The following is a 15,869-nucleotide window of genomic DNA, read 5'->3' as shown; positions in this document are numbered from 1 at the left end:
GGACACTTGGGTAACTGGCTGTGTCTAATTTGATCTTTCCCTATTCTAGAATAACTCACTGTAACTTGTTTGAAGGTATCCTTTTGTTCCTATAATTGTTGTGCTCCTTTTTTGGAGGGTGGGGGAGCAAATACAGATGATCTGGCCTTCATTCTTTTTTCTTCCTTTCTTTAAATTGAACTATAATTGATTTACAATTGTCCATTTCTTCTAGGTTGTCCAATTTGTTTGCATATAACTGTTCATAGTATTCTCTTAGGATTTTTTGTATCTCTGTGGTATTGGTTGTTATTTCTCCTCTTTCATTTCTTATTTTGTTTATTTGGGTTTTCTCTCTTTTCTTCTTGGAGCCTGGCTAAAGGTTTATCAATTTTGCTTATCTTTTCAAAAAACCACCTCTTGGTTTCATTGATCTTTTCTATTGGGTTTTTTTTTTTGGTCTCTTTTTATTTCCTCTTTGATCTATATTATTTCCTTCCTTTTGCCAACCTTGGGCTTTGTTCTTCTTTTTCTAACTCCTGTAGGTGTTAGGCTAGTCTATTTATTTGAGATTTTTCTTGTTTTTTGAGGAAGGCCTGTATTGCTATAAACTTCCCTCTTAGAATTGCTTTTGCTACATCCCATGGATTTTGGAGTGTCGTGTTTCCATTTTCATTCGTCTCAAGGTATTTTCTGATTTCCCTTTGATTTCTTCACTGACCCATTGGTTTTTTAGTAGCATGTTATTTATTCTCCACGTTTGTGCTTTTCCCATTTTTCTTTCTGTAATTGATTTCTAGTTTCATACTATCGTGGTCAGAAAAAATGCTTGATGTAATTTCTATTCTCTAAAATTTGTTGTCACTTGCTTTGTGAACTAACATGTGATCCATCCAGGAGAACATTCCACATGCATGGAAAAGAATGTGTGTTCTGCTGTTTTTAGGTGTCATGTCCTGTAGATATCTATTAATTCTAACTAGTCTGTTGTGTCATTTAAGACTACTGTTGCTTTATTGATTTTCTGATCAGATGATCTGTCCATTTATGTAAGTGGGGTGTTAAAGACTCTTACTATTATTGTATTCCTGTCAATTTCTCCCTTTATGTCTGTTAATATTTGCTTTACATATTTAGGTGACCCTGTATTGGGTGCATATATGTTAATGAGTGTGATATCCTCTTCTTGTATTGATCTCTTCATCATTGTATAATGCCCTACTTTGTCTTTTGTTATAGCCTTTGTTTTAAAGTTGATTTTGTCTGATCTGAGTATTGCTACACCTGCTTTCTTGGCACTTCCATTTGCATGAAATATCATTTTCCATCCCCTCACTTTCAGTCTGTTTGTGTCTTTAGCTCTGAAGTGAGTCTCTTGTAGACAGCAAATAGAAGAGTCTTTTTTTTTTTTAATCCAATCAGCCACCCTATGTCTTTTGATTGGAGCATTTAGACCATTAACATTTAAAGTAATTATTGATAGGTAAGTACTTATTGCCATTTTATTACTTGTTTTCTGGTTGTTTTTGTAGTCTTCTCTGTTCATTTTTCTTCTTTTTGTTTTCTTCCTTTGTGGTTTGTTGATTTTCTTTAGTAGTATTCCTGTGTTCCTTTCCTTCTAGTCTTTGTGTGTATATTGTAGGTTTTTGATATATGATTACCATGGGGTTCATATATGTTGACCTGTAACTGTATCTACTTGTTTTAAATTGGTAGTCATTTAAGTTCAAACACATTTTAAGGGCTTCCCTGGTGGCACAGTGGTTAAGAATCCACCTGCCGGGCTTCCCTGGTGGCGCAGTGGTTGAGAATCTGCCTGCCAATGCAGGGGACACGGGTTCGAGCCCTGGTCTGGGAAGATCCCACATGCCACGGAGCAACTGGGCCCGTGAGCCACAATTACTGAGCCTGCGCGTCTGGAGCCTGTGCTCTGCAACAAGAGAGGCCGCGATGGTGAGAGGCCCGCGCACCGCGATGAAGAGTGGTCCCCACTTGCCACAACTAGAGAAAGCCCTCACACAGAAACTAAGACCCAACACAGTCATAAATAAATAAATAAATAAATAAAAGAACGTGAATTTCTTAAAAAAAAAAAAAGAAATTGTTAAAAAAAAAAAAAAAAAAGAATCCACCTGCCAATGCAGGGGACACGGGTTCGAGCCCTGGTCCGGGAAGATCTCACATGCCACGGAGCAACTAAGCCCGTGCGCCACAACTACTGAAGCCCGTGCGCCTAGAGCCCGTGCTCTGCAACAAGAGAAGCCACTGCAATGAGAAGCCCACGCACCGCAATGAAGAGTAGCCCCCACTCACCGCAACTAGAGGAAGCCTGCGCACAACAAAGAAGACCCAACGCAGCCAAAAATTAAAAAAAAAAAAGACACACATTTTAAAAGATTTACATTTTTTACTCCATTCCCCCACATTTCATGGTTTTGATGTTATATATTACATCTTCATGTTTATTGTTAATTGTTTATTGTAGTTGCTTTTACAATTTTTTGTCTTTTAAGCTTATATTGGCTTATTTAAGTGGTTGGTCCCCAGTCTTTACTGTATTTTTGTCTTTCCTGTTGAGATTTTCCCTTTCCTATAGATTCTTAATTCTTTTCCATTTAGAGAAGACCCTTTAACATTTCTTTTAGGGTAGGTTTACTATTAATGAACTCTTTTAGTTTTTGCTTGTCTGCAAAGTTCTTTATCTCTCCTCTACTCTAAATGATACTCTTACTGGGTATAGTATCCTAGGTTGCAGGTTTTTCTGCAGAGAAAGCAGCTGATAGACTTACAGGGATTCCCTTGTATAAGACTCCTTGTTTTTCTCTTGCTTCTTTTAGAATTCTCTCTTTATCTTTAACTTTTGATATTTTAATTATGATATGTCTTGGTGTGGGTCTATTTGCGTTCATCTTGTTTGGGACCCTCTGTGCTTCCTGTACCTGGATATCTGTTTCCTTCTTCAGGTTTGGGAATTTTTCAGCCATAATTTCCTCAAATACATTTTCAATCCCCTTCTCTCTCTCTTCTCCTTCTGAGACCCCTATAATGTGAATGTTGATACACTTAATATTATTCCAGAGATCTCTTAAACCGTTTTCATCTTTTAAAATTTCTTTTTCTCCTTGCTGTTCTTATTGCCGTCACTCTGTCTTCTAGATCAGTTATGCACTTTTCTGTATCACTTAGTCTGTTAATCATCCTTCTAGTGTTTTTAAATTTCAGCTATTGAATTCTTCATTTATGATTTGGTCTTTTTTTATATCTTCTAGTTCCTTGTTACAATTTTCACTGTGTATATCTATTCTTTTCCCTAATTGAGTTAATATTTTTATTACCAATGCTCTGAATTCTTTCTCTGGTAAGTTGTTTATTTCTGTATCATTTATTTTTTCAGGGTTTTTTTTTTGGCTCTTTCAGTTCAGCGTAGTTCCTCTGCCTTTTCATCTTGCTTAGCTTTCTTTGCCTCTTTGAATGTAGGTGAACAGTTACTTATTGTAGTTACTTACTGACTGAGAGGGTGTTCTCATGTGGGAGCGTCCCTGTGCAGACTGCGTGTGCCCATTCCCTTTGGTGGGAGAGCAGGATTTGACATGGATGCCAGTCACGTCTTTTGTCAAGGTGTGCTGGCAGCTAGCATCTTAGTAGGGGGTGAGGTTGGAGATGGATGCGCTAGAGCTGGAGTTGGATATGAGGTGGGACTTCCCCTTTGCTCAGTGGCCGTCACTGCCCTCTTAGGGGTGGGGTCTGATCCCAAGAGCAGAAGCCCTGAGGGTCAGGTGCAAGCTGGCTTTGTTCCCTTTTAAGTGTGTGTGTTTTCCCCTCTCCCCACACTGGGACCCCTGCCCCAGAGCGGGAGAGTGCTGAAGCAAATGGGGCCTGAGTGAGCTCTTAGCTCGTGTTGGCCACAGAGAGAGGTCCAAGCTGTCTCTGATGAGCTGCTGGTGCAGGCACCTGCAACTGTGTCCCTCGATCTGCTCAGACGCAGCCTTGGGCCAAAGTCCCCTTTATTCCTCACAGTCAATCACTGTCCCCAGCCTTCCCAGCCCTCACCCTGTTGTGGAGCCTCACCACAGGACAGCTGGGGCCAGCATGGCCTCTCAGCACGTACGGGGGATGAACTGTGGTTGGAGTGGCCACCGTCAGAGATCTGGGCTTCTCCTGAGGCACTGCTTGAGTCACTGCCAGCAGTGGACACCACTGCCCCACCCAGGCTCTGCCCTGGGACCAGGTTGCCTCTGCATCCCATGGTTGAGTTCTCTCCTGGTCGTGGCTGCCCCAGCACCAGCGCGACGCTGTGACACGGAGTGAGCAGGGCTGGAACATGTGTTTGGCTTGGGCTGGGGCATGTGTGGGGGTGCTCACGGGAAGCCAGCAGCCACTAGAGCAGACCTCTCTCCGCCCTGCCTGGGAGCAGGCCAGCGCACTTGTGCTCCTCGCTAGTGGAGTCCAGACTCCCCACAGCCCTCCTGTTGGTCCCAGTGGTCCTCTGACCAGCCAAGGAGGCTCATCTCCTCCACGGAGGACCTGAGGACTGGGTGCCCAACCTGTGGCTCTCACCGTTCACTTCTCAGGGCTGTATTAAACAATATCTACTCTTTCAATATACAGTGTTTCCTGACATTTTCCATTCAGTCTATTGCATATACCTAAAATTCTCTATGTTTGTTTGCCAGGGATGCCATAGCAAAGTATCACAGACTGGGTGGCTTGAACAACAGAAATGTATTTTCTCATAGTTTTGAAGGCTGAAAGTCCAAGATCAAGGTGTCAGCAGGGTTGGTTTCTTCTGAGGCTTCTCTCCTTGGCTTGTAGATGACGTTCTCACATTGTATTTTCTCTGTATGTGTCTGTGGCCTAATTTCCTCTTTTTATAAGGACACCAGTCATATCAGATTGAGACCCACCGTAATGGCCTCATTTAAACTTAATTACCTCTCTAAAGGCCCTGTCTCCAAACACAGTCACATTCTGAGGTACTGGGGATTAGGAACTCGACATATAAATTTGGAGGACACAATTCAGTCCATAACACTTCAACCCTGATTTCTACCCAGTAACTTAATTTCATAACCCACTATTGGGTTGTGACATGCAGTTCCTAAACTCTGTTCTAGGAGAAACAGAGAGTCCCTTCTGTCAAATAATTCACTGTCTAGCTCAGGGCTTGGTACGCTTTTTCTGTAAAGAGCCAAAAAAAAAATATATATATATCTTAAGCTTTGCTAGTCACTTATGGTCTCTGTTGTATTTTTGTCTTTCTTTTTCTGCATAACTCTTTCTTAGTTCAAAGTTCATACACAAACAGACCACAGATTGGATTTAACCAGTGGAGGTCTAGCCAATTGCCCAATTGGCAGGCACTTCCTTCAAGTCTTATAGAAGTGGACATCATATTAAGATAATCAAATTCCTCCATTCTTTTTCTTTTTTTTTTTTTTTTTTTCTGTCTGTGCTGTGCAGCTTGTGGGATCTTACTTCCCTGACCAGGGATCGAACCTGGGCCACTGCAGTGAAAGTGCCAAGTCCTAACTACTGGACTGCCAGGGAATTCCCTAATTCCTCCATTCTGATTTCAGTTCTCCTTATGCAATCTCTGGAAGGAATTTGTCTTTTCAAGTAGATTGTCCAGCTTCTAAGAAAAAAATGTACTGAGCAGAAAACACAATATTCTGGATTACTTAGCAGGTATTTTCTAATTTCAAATTAATATATTGGTAATCTGATTTTTACAACGTGTGTGTGTGTGTGTAGTTGTGTGTGATGTATTTGTTTCAGTGAATCAGATCAGTCCAGCATATACTGAAAAACTTCAGTTTGGAGCTGGACCTTGGAAAATGGTCACCACTGGTTGCTCTATCCTGGGTGACCCGTCTAGGAAAGCAGGCAGCATCCTTTTTTCAAGCACTATCCGTTTTCTGTAGGGGCAAGTGATCGATAGTTGAAGTGACTGAATAGAAAAAATGGCTGAAATCTGACAGAGACATTGCATTCTTGGTACCAAAATGATGGGTTCCACTCCACCCTACTTTTTGGTCCTTTTAGGGATCATTTTACTTCTCTATCCATCTCTTCGCACGTAGGCTGCCTACAAAGACGGCTGCTAACACATTTTCCACTCTTGTACCTGCAGACCACTTGCCCCACCAAGAGGTGGAGCCTATTTCCCCAGCCTTGGGATCTGGACTAGCCTAGTGACTTGCTTTTGACCAGCACAATGTAGTGGGAGTGATGCTGCACTAATCCCAGACTTTACAAGGCCTGGCAATACTGCTTTTGCTCTTGTGGGCTCTAGCTCCTGTGTGAAGAAGCTTAGTGTAGAATACTGAACAATGGCAGACGAAGTGGTGAGACCCAGCCAGCCCCGGCTGAGGTCCAGACGTGAGTGGAAACATCTTAGGTGTTCCAGTCCCAGCTGAGGGCCTGGTTGAATGCATCCACCTACGTAATCACGGTGTAGGCAGAACCTCCCAGTCTAGTTGATCCATCCCACACCATCACGGGAAATAAGAAATTGTTGTTTTAACCCACTAAGCTTTAATGTGGCCTGTTTTAGTAGACAACTGAAACACATCATCTTCTTTCTCCTTACCCCTCTCCCCAGCAGAAGACTTCATGCTCTGCCCCTCGCTGCATCAGAGGACAGCAGAATGGAAGAGCAGGTAACTCAGGAAACCTCCCCAGGTGATCCTGATTCTCCCCTCTCTCACTTAAGGATAGTATGGGCTGCAACTAGTAGGCAAAGCCCTGGTTACAGTGGCTTAAATGACATGGAAGTTTATTTGTCTCTCATGTGAAAACGAGAGATACTTTGTGAAATAACTGCTGAGAAACAGTGTAGAGTGTCACAACGTTTTCTACTTTGGTTGAGAACATGCCTTTTCCAACATAGTAATTCCATAACTTTACTTGCCCCCCAGCTGGCATTTTTAATTTCAAATAGTATTTAAGATTAGTCACTGCATTAAAAAGACCTTGAAATGCCCTGAAATCTTACAACACATATATGGAAGAAATTTGCTAGAAATTTCCTAAAAATATACAAGCCATTACCAATAATGAGGTGTGAGATTTGAAAAAACTTTTCTAAGGTATCAACAATTTTCTAAAAGTTCAATCAAGTATGCCAGAGGAAAGAATGAATTATTTCTAATTTCTCTCCAGAAAATTGGATTTAAAAATAATTTTCATATGAAGTGATCAAAGAATATACAATTAAAAATGTAGGAAAATTTATGATAGAGATGTGTTAGGCACTTAATCATAAGAAATATCCTTTTATTTTGCATTTGGGAATGTTGGTATTAGTCAAATTCTTTTCTACTTATAATTTTATGTGTTATCTTTTCTCATTCTAACCAATGTTTATTTTCATACCTAATTTTGTATTCTTAATTTTGTATAAGTTCCAGGCCCCATAAAATTTGAATGCACCCCTGAACACTAGAAGAAAATCTCCATCAGTTTAGCTAACTAAGAATAGCCTGTTGTCCCAGAAGAACAAGGCTTCCTGTTACGTTGTGTCGCTGTGATGCTGGCAGTCCAAGATGGCGCCCTGGACCTGCAGACACATCTTCCCCAGAGCTGTAGGAGGCGAGGCCCTGGGCTGTGTGGAAAATGTATTGTCTGGGGAGGGTCTATCTACTGGAAAACATTCCTTTGTTAATATTCTGGGAATTGTTGTCGCCTCTGATAGGGACAGTTCTAGTCTGTTGAATTCCACATTCTGTTAGAGTGAAGGGAACCTCCCTAAGACACATCCACAGTCAGCCGTCTCAGTGGCTACCACTGCTTGCCAAAGAGCTACATGCTCTGCCCTGACGTGGGTTCTGTCGGCCCGCTGTGCCATGTGCCCTCGTTTCTACCTCTGGACTCCTTAATTTGTGTTCGAAACACCGGTTACTTGATATCAAAGATGGTACTTCTTTTTTCTTTCTTTTTTTTCTAGCCAAAAAGTATTAGATAACTTATCTGTGTTTTACATTTAAATTCCATCTATAAGTATATATTTACCCCATAAACAGTGAACTTGGTTGTATTTACCTTCATTTTCCTGATTTGCTGCTTTAAAATAAACACTTCTTTAAAATAAACATGTATAACAGAATCATTTTGCTGTATACCTGAAACTAACACAGCATGGTAAATCAACTATACGCCAATATAAATAAAAAATTAAAAAATAAAAATAAAAATAAGTATTTCTCTCAGAGCGATTCAATTTTAAGCAGAGAAGAGAGAGACATTTAATAATCAAGATTAACGATTACCCAAAATAAGTTCTCCTTTTCATTTGAATATGTATGCCCTGGGCAGTATCTTGGCTCCAAATATGTTAGCAAAAAATGTTTTATGCATCACCCTCTAATTAGGGTTCAGGAGGTGGTGCCCCCAGTAGATGAGTAAAATATTCTTTTAATTTGACATTGCACCATTGTTGAATTTATGGAGTTGGAGAAAGCACCAGAATAACTATTCACCATTCATTAGTATTCACTGCAGGAACTGACCTGCACTTCATGATTTTTAAAATAACCTTTTAAAGAAACCAGACATTTAAATGTTTTATTTTCATTTGAAAGGTACACAAACAATTTTTTCTGAGCTGGCAATTTGTCTTTCCTTTTGAAGTTTTGTTTTTTCTTTACTTTTGGAAGAGTTTCCTAGAGCTTTATAATCAATTCTAAATTGCCTGAAGAATCACATTAAAATGTAACAGGAAGAATTTAATCTGGAAGTTATTTTTTAAATAGAAAATGTAAAAGCTTTTACCATAAACCAGCTACATTTTATTTTCAGGTTTAACCATTTATCTTCCCTCTCTGTTGTTAGAAATAAATCATGTGAAATTAGATCATTATATCCCTTTATTTTTCATAGAATTTATTTCATTTAGCAGTATAATCACCTTATTTTACAGAAATCAGTCTAGAAACAGGTTTCAATTTCAGGGCTGTCAATTCCTGTTGATTCTAGTTAGTCATGTAGTTGTAGATTAATTAGCAGAAGGTTTAGATGTTTTGGACACTTTCTTAAATATAAAACTATATAGTCTATGTTTTCTCACCATCACACTAAATCTACTTATACATAGAGACAATTAATTCTGGTCATCAGAAAATAGTGGTTTAAAGTTTTTGCTAATTTTTTAAGCAAGCTTGTTTCCTCAAGTGTGCCAGGTCAATCTGATAATTGATTATCTTCTATTTCATACCTACAAGAAGCCATCTTAATTGTAGAATAATTTTTATTTATTTATTTTTTCCAGTCATTTTGTTCTCTTGCAAACAATAAGTGCATTTACGTTCAGTGTTGACAAGAACCTCCATATTAGATGAACCTGGCCTTTGGGTCATTCATCCTAAGCCAGTCTGATCTGCTCAAATCAGGGCTCACTGATGGGGCACCCAAAGTCTTCTTTTTTTTTTTTTGGGAAGGAAGAAATAAAACTGTCTTTATTTGCAGATGACATGATTGTCCACATAGAAAATTCCAAAAGACTCAACAACAAAAAACTCCTGGAACAAGTTAGCAGTTATAGCAAAGTTGCAGGATGCAAGGTCAATACACAAATGTTCATTGCTTTCTAATATATCATCAGTGAGCAATTAGAATTCAAAATAAAAAACACCATTTACATTAATATATATAAAAAAAGAAATACTTAGGTATAAATATGCACAAGGTCTATATGAGAAAAACTATAAAACTCTGATAAAAGAAATCAAAGAACTAAATTAATGGAGAGATAATCCATGTTATTGTACAGGAAGGTGCAACATGATTAAGATGTCAGTTCCTCCCAGCTTGACCTACAAGTTCAATGTAGAAGCCTTGCCTCTGCACACAGATGAAGAGGGTGGCGATGGACGGGAGGGCATGGGGGACGCTGGGAGGTGGGGGGAGGGCAAAGCAGGGACGCCAAGATGTGGAGGTTCCAGATTAGGCCAAAGTCTTCTTTAGTACAGCACCACTGGGACTCCATGACTCCTAGTAAAAACCATATACAATGCTAAATCTGTTGATAAAACTAACAAAATTATTAGTCTTCCGTCTATATAAGATAATTTTGTTTTATTGTATGAACCAAGATTTTTAGGTTTGGTCACCAAACGAAATGGTACAAATCTTGGTTCTTAAGGGCAGTATAAAAACAGTAGCATCTGCTACTAGCCATTTTAGTGACATCTCTGAAATGGAAGTCCCCAGGCTCTTTTTATCATTTTCATAGACAGGGGGTCATGGGCCTTCATACGTGTACTGAGCATCCCTTAGGATGGTCTTCTCCAAGTTTCATGGCTCTGATTACTGTTTCCCAACATTACCAATGAGAATTTGGCCACCTAACAGCCACTGAGGTCGGTGTCATAGCCATGATTTCACTCTAATTGTTGCCACACTAAAATGGTGAAGAAAAAAGATAGAAAAAAAGATGGTGACTATGCTGTGTGTTTTCAACAGCTTCCCTAATAGTAGAGTTGTTTTTTTTTTTTTTTTTGACTCACTCTTGAGCATTACACTTTCTCCACTCTTTTCTCTCCAGGAATTTGGAGAGAAGCTCTGTGAAGGCTGTGTCAGGAGATAATACAAATATTACTCAGGGCTCCACTCAGAATGTCTCTCCTTTCCCCCATTCGGGGTTGATGGTTTTCCCAAGTGTCTTCTGAATCTCTCCCGTCTTGAGCCACTTTCCCTTTTTACTCTAATCCTTTGTTCAAGAGGGTAAGAGTCACCTCTGTTTCCCCAGTTGATTAGGACACCTTCTAAGGAGCCCGTTGTTTATGCCAATGCTTCTACTCATAATCTTTTTTAGAAGCTCATCAGATCCTTGTGCAAATAAAGCCATTGGCTACGTGGCCAGCAGTTGGCCCTGCCATGACGTGCCTGAATTCACAGTGCTGGCTGTACACTTCCATCTTTACTCCTGGACTCTTGTTGTATTTTGTCTTCAGAAGCTCTAGATGATGTGTCTGTCAGGACTCTTTCCCAGCTTGTAAAATCTAAGGTGCACAGTCTTACTTCTCATCTCTCTCCTACTAGAATATCATCAGACTTGTCTGTTTTCTTCGTGCTTATAACTCTTCTCTATGCTATAGCTTTGAAAAATACCAATTTCTTATCCTTTCTCTCTACATAGACACACTATGTTTCTCCATTGTCAATCTGGCAAACCCTTCATCCTGGCTTTCAAAAACCTTCCCAAACCCCTGTCCCTGCCCTATTCCTCTCTGTCTGCAGCTTCTCCCCATCAGACCCACCTGCTTCAGCCTGGCGGATCTCCCCATTTTCTGGAGGGTACCTTTCTCCCACTCAATGCCAAGCCATTGCTTGTCCATTACCCCATCCAGAATGCCTTTCTTCCCCTCCACTTCCACCCAAACAGCTTTCAAGCTCCAACCCAACTCCTTCCTTCCTTCTTTAGGAGGACTTTCTTGACTACTTCTGCTGATTTGTAGCTCATTCCTTTCTGAATGGTTTCATAACTTGTTTCCAGAATTTCCCATTTGCCACTTGATTATCACCAATAATCTAATATGTTTTATCTCCCCAAGGAGGTTACATATTTTTTGGAGAATAAGGGCCAACATTTAGGCTTCCCATCCTTCCCTCCCATTGACTTTAGCACAAGGCCTTCCCATGGGAGGCACTAAGTAGGCATTTGTTGACCGAATGAGCTACAGATCTGGTGCTGGACTTTGCTGTATCACAGATGGACATTTGCCTGACGTTGAACTGATCCTCAGAAAGGTTAGCTGATTAATTGGCCACACAGTCTTCTGTTTATCTGTCGAATTTCCTGCTATCATTATGAATAAAACTCTAGCAGTTTACATTTGATGGGGAGGTCTTCTTTTCCAGTTAAGTAATTCTCTACTCCTCTCACCATCTCTAATCTTTTAAAAACTTCTCTTGTTCTGGTTTCCCATGAGGCAGCCATGTTTTAGTGCAACCCATTCCTGGACTCAGTGTTTTGTGATATCTGGTAGATCCCTTATCTCACTATTGATCATACAGTACAGGGGTTGGCAAACTTTTTCCATAAAGGGCCAGAGCATAAGTATTTTAAGCATTGCAAGCCCTGCGGTCTCTATTGCAACCACTCGACTCTGCCATTGGAGCACGAAATCAGCAATAGACAATACATATGTAAACAAATGACATGGCTGTGTTTCAACAAAACTTTTTATGAACATTGAAATTTGAACTACATATTATTCTCATATGTCATGAAAAATTCTTTTTATTTTTACAATCACTGAAAAGTGTTTAAAAAAAAATTCTTAGCTGGTAGGCTTCACAGATACAGATGGTGGGCCAGATTTGGCCTGACAACCACTGATGTAGTATATTAAAGGGCAGTTTAGACATCAGCCAGGGTAATTTAATTAGAGGCAAAATTGGCTTGAGCCCAGTTTCTGGTCTGTGGAATTTCAAAACTGTCCCTAAGGTTCCTGTCTGTTCTGGGTGGATATATGACCCCCTCAACTTCCTGGCTCCTCCTTCCGTATGTCTGCCTTCTGTTCTATATCCTGCTCACCCTCCTATGAATTACAGCCCCTTCACTGAGCAACTCGGAGAAGTCCCTACCCACACAAGCCTTCCTGAATAAAACAGAATTTACCGAAGATTTCAGAGGAGGCATTTGTTGCAAGTCTAAGCCATGTCTAATGGAATCATGACATTATACTCTTAAAAGGTGGTTCTATCACTTCACCACTGGGTTGTTTTCCTCCCAAATAAATATTATATCTTCTTTAAGAGGACTGGTTCAACTTTTTACAAAAGCGGTACCTTTTATCCCCTTTCAAATTTGGGGCATTCATTTGTTCATTCAATTTATTTATTGAATTTTATTTATTTATTGAATGTCTAATACAGTGCTTTCTAAAGAAACTCTCTGCCATGAGGGAAATATTCCATATCTGCACTATTCAACACAGTGGCCACCTGTGACTACTGAGCACTTGAAATGTGCCTAGAAAGACCAAGGGAGTGAATTTTAAACTTTTTTTCATTTAAACTAATTTAAATGTAAACAGCCATACATGGCTGGTGCTATCACCCTGGACAGCACAAATCTACTATGTACAGGCCACTTAGATACCCTTAGAGGTTCCATTAACACTCAGTTCCTAAAACTTAGCACCAAGTTGGGACTGGGCTTTCACTGCCAGTGTGCAGGATTTAATTAAAATTTCATGGTTTATCATGGCTGCCTTGTAATCAATAACATTTAAAGCTTTCACTCTTCACTTCTGTCGTGTAACTGAAGATAGTCCCTGGCTTTCAAGGTTCCCATCTATTTTCCACTTCAGTTGCACACAAATGCAAAGGTTCTTTTCCCCCAAGGGCATATTCCTCACACAAAGCACATCTTCAGCCATGTGTCCAAATGCTATATTGATTCCAGCTGTTTCTTTACCAAGTTCATAGACACAACAGCTGGTCTTTGTTTTTAACACCTCTCCATTTAGGCTAAATATTTCATTTTAAATTCTGTTTTAATATGTTAAGGTGGGGATGATCCACATGGAAACTATCCTGTGGAAATATTGATGGTTTGTACACAAGAGGATTGATCTATCTGGAGTAGGAAGGTTTTGAAATAGTGCTGGGACATTTTTCAAAAATGTCAATGAATACTTAATTTAATCACTGTAGATAAACACAGCCCCTTTGGAAATGAAGCCAAACTTTGGCACAGTCCCAAGGATGTAATTAACCTGTGTATTATAGCAAAGCTGGAATCATTGTTACCAAGCCACTTTGAACGTTCTGCCAGAATGTGTAGTGTCCAAATCCACATGGGTCTAGGAGAAGCTTGGATAGACACCCCTAGAGGCTAAATTAGTGGAATTCACTCCAAAATTATGGCTCAAAACAAGGTGGTATTTAAGAGGGCCAGCATATTCAGGAGACCAGTTATCTCTAGTGTTCCCTAGTTGTTTGAGTCACTTAGCAAGTGGTAGGAGTGCAGGGGTCAAGATGTGAGATATTGATAACTACTTTCCAGATTAAAAGATAAGATTACATATAAAACACCCAATTTGCACCTTGTCATATTATAATCACCTGACAAATGTTGATTCCCTTTTCCCCGACTTTGCTACCTGGCCTTTGAGATTTCAGTCACCAGGGAAGTGCCACATTGAAAGCTGCCCTCTCCCAGGGATGCTGTGACCAGACAACCTTCCTCCATGGAATAGAGGTGCCCTGGAAGGATTGTGAGACAGTACAGAGGTGAGAACTAGCTCTGACCAACTGCTCCAAACAAGGTCACAACAGCAGGAAACGGTATTGTTCTCTACTCTAAGTGATGCAAACCCAGAACACAAAAAATTCTTACAGAAGATGTTCTGGGAAACATGAGCTCAAATTAAAAACCATTTACATGCAAGAGGAAATAAACTACCATAACCAAGAGAGCAGAAACAGCAAACTGCAGAATTAGAGATTTCATACTGGAGATATTTGATACCAGAATGTAAAATAAAGTATTATTATGCTGAAAGAAGTATAAAAAGTATTGAAAATATGAGTGGAACAAAGATACTTACAAAATGACCAGGCAGGGTAAAAAAATAAAACTTTTGGAAATAAAGAAATATGTAATTATTGAAATGAGAAACTCCACAGATAAATAAAGGAGATTTGTGAACTGGAATCTAGATAGATCTGAAGAAATTACTCAGTTAAATTAGAGATAAACAAGATAAGAGGTGTAAAAGGAAGGTCTATAGTAAGAAGTTTTAACTATATTCAATCCAGAGTTTTAAAAGAAGAGAATAGAATGGAGGAAAGGCAATATCCAAAAAGACACTGAACATTTCCAAAATTGTAGAAAGATTCAAATTCCCAGATCCAGGAAACCCAAATAAATTCCAAACCAGATAAATAAAAAGTAATTTTTATTTAGACACATTGATGTGAAGGGACACAGAAAAGTTTATAAAAGAATCTAGGCAGATGATACTAAAATTAGGTTAACAGGTAACTTCTCAATAGCATCAATGAAACCTAGAAAGCAGTGGAATAACTTCAAAATGCTGAGAGAGAATAACTATCAGTTTAGAATTGTATGCTCACAGAAACTATCTTTCAAGAATGAGAGCAAAATAAAATTTCAAACAAATAAAAACCAAGATTGTTCATTACAAACTCTCTAGATAGCCTAAAAATAACATGTAATGTCTCACTCTAAGGTAGTTTACAAATTAACCCCAATGAACATATACTATTTCTATAATCAGAAAACAAAACTACCATTTATACATCTAACACTGTAAGACAAGAGATACTCCCCCCATTTTAAATTCTGTGACCAGTGCCTAGCATAGGGCCTAGTACAGGATAGATGGTCAATGAATATTTGCTGACTGCCTGACATCATTTATTGTTTTTCCATCTTTTTAACTTTTCCCATTTGGGCATTTATATAAACATGTCATTTTCTAAAGCTACCGAACATATCAGGGTTCTGTTGATTATCCTCTAATGGCTAATTGGCTTATCTCAGATTGGAGAACTAATAACAACTGTTTAAAATAAACCCAGTGTCAGTTTACACTGGAAGATAGTTGCTAGTAATGCAGTGGGGAAGAGAGAGATTTCAAATCCCACCCTATAAATCAGAGCTCACGTCCAGTTCCAAGAGGGTCTATAAATACCCATGGAAGTATAGTACCAAGTACAGCTTTGCTGGGGGAACAAAAGAGATGATTTCTAACTACATTTTGGCATAAGCCCAAGTAAGACTTTGAATAGCAATAGAGAGTGTGGTGGAAAAACACTACCTGGTAATCAGGAGAACCAGGTACCAGCTCTAGATCTCTGTGAATCCAAGCAGATCACTTGGACATGAGTCTTCATTTTTCACTTATGAACCATGGGTC

At 39.4% G+C, this 15,869-nt stretch overlaps 1 protein-coding gene across 1 annotated transcript in view; it reads left to right on the top strand.

Annotated features, from left to right (window-relative positions):
* Positions 1–7,770, top strand: part of SH3BGRL2 (SH3 domain binding glutamate rich protein like 2) — an 84,933-nt gene extending 77,163 nt beyond the window's left edge. The window contains exons 3-4 of the mRNA XM_036872199.1: positions 6,581–6,638; positions 7,389–7,770. Coding sequence (XP_036728094.1) covers positions 6,581–6,638; positions 7,389–7,423 — 93 coding nt within the window. The 3' untranslated portion in view covers positions 7,424–7,770. The remainder of the gene's footprint in view (positions 1–6,580; positions 6,639–7,388) is intronic.
* The last annotated feature ends 8,099 nt before the right edge of the window (positions 7,771–15,869 follow it).

This window comes from Balaenoptera musculus, chromosome 12 (assembly GCF_009873245.2).
Source record: "Balaenoptera musculus isolate JJ_BM4_2016_0621 chromosome 12, mBalMus1.pri.v3, whole genome shotgun sequence".
Classification (NCBI taxonomy): Eukaryota; Metazoa; Chordata; class Mammalia; order Artiodactyla; family Balaenopteridae; genus Balaenoptera; species Balaenoptera musculus.
Note: the sequence above shows the minus strand (reverse complement) of the source record. Positions and strands in the feature narration are given on the sequence as shown.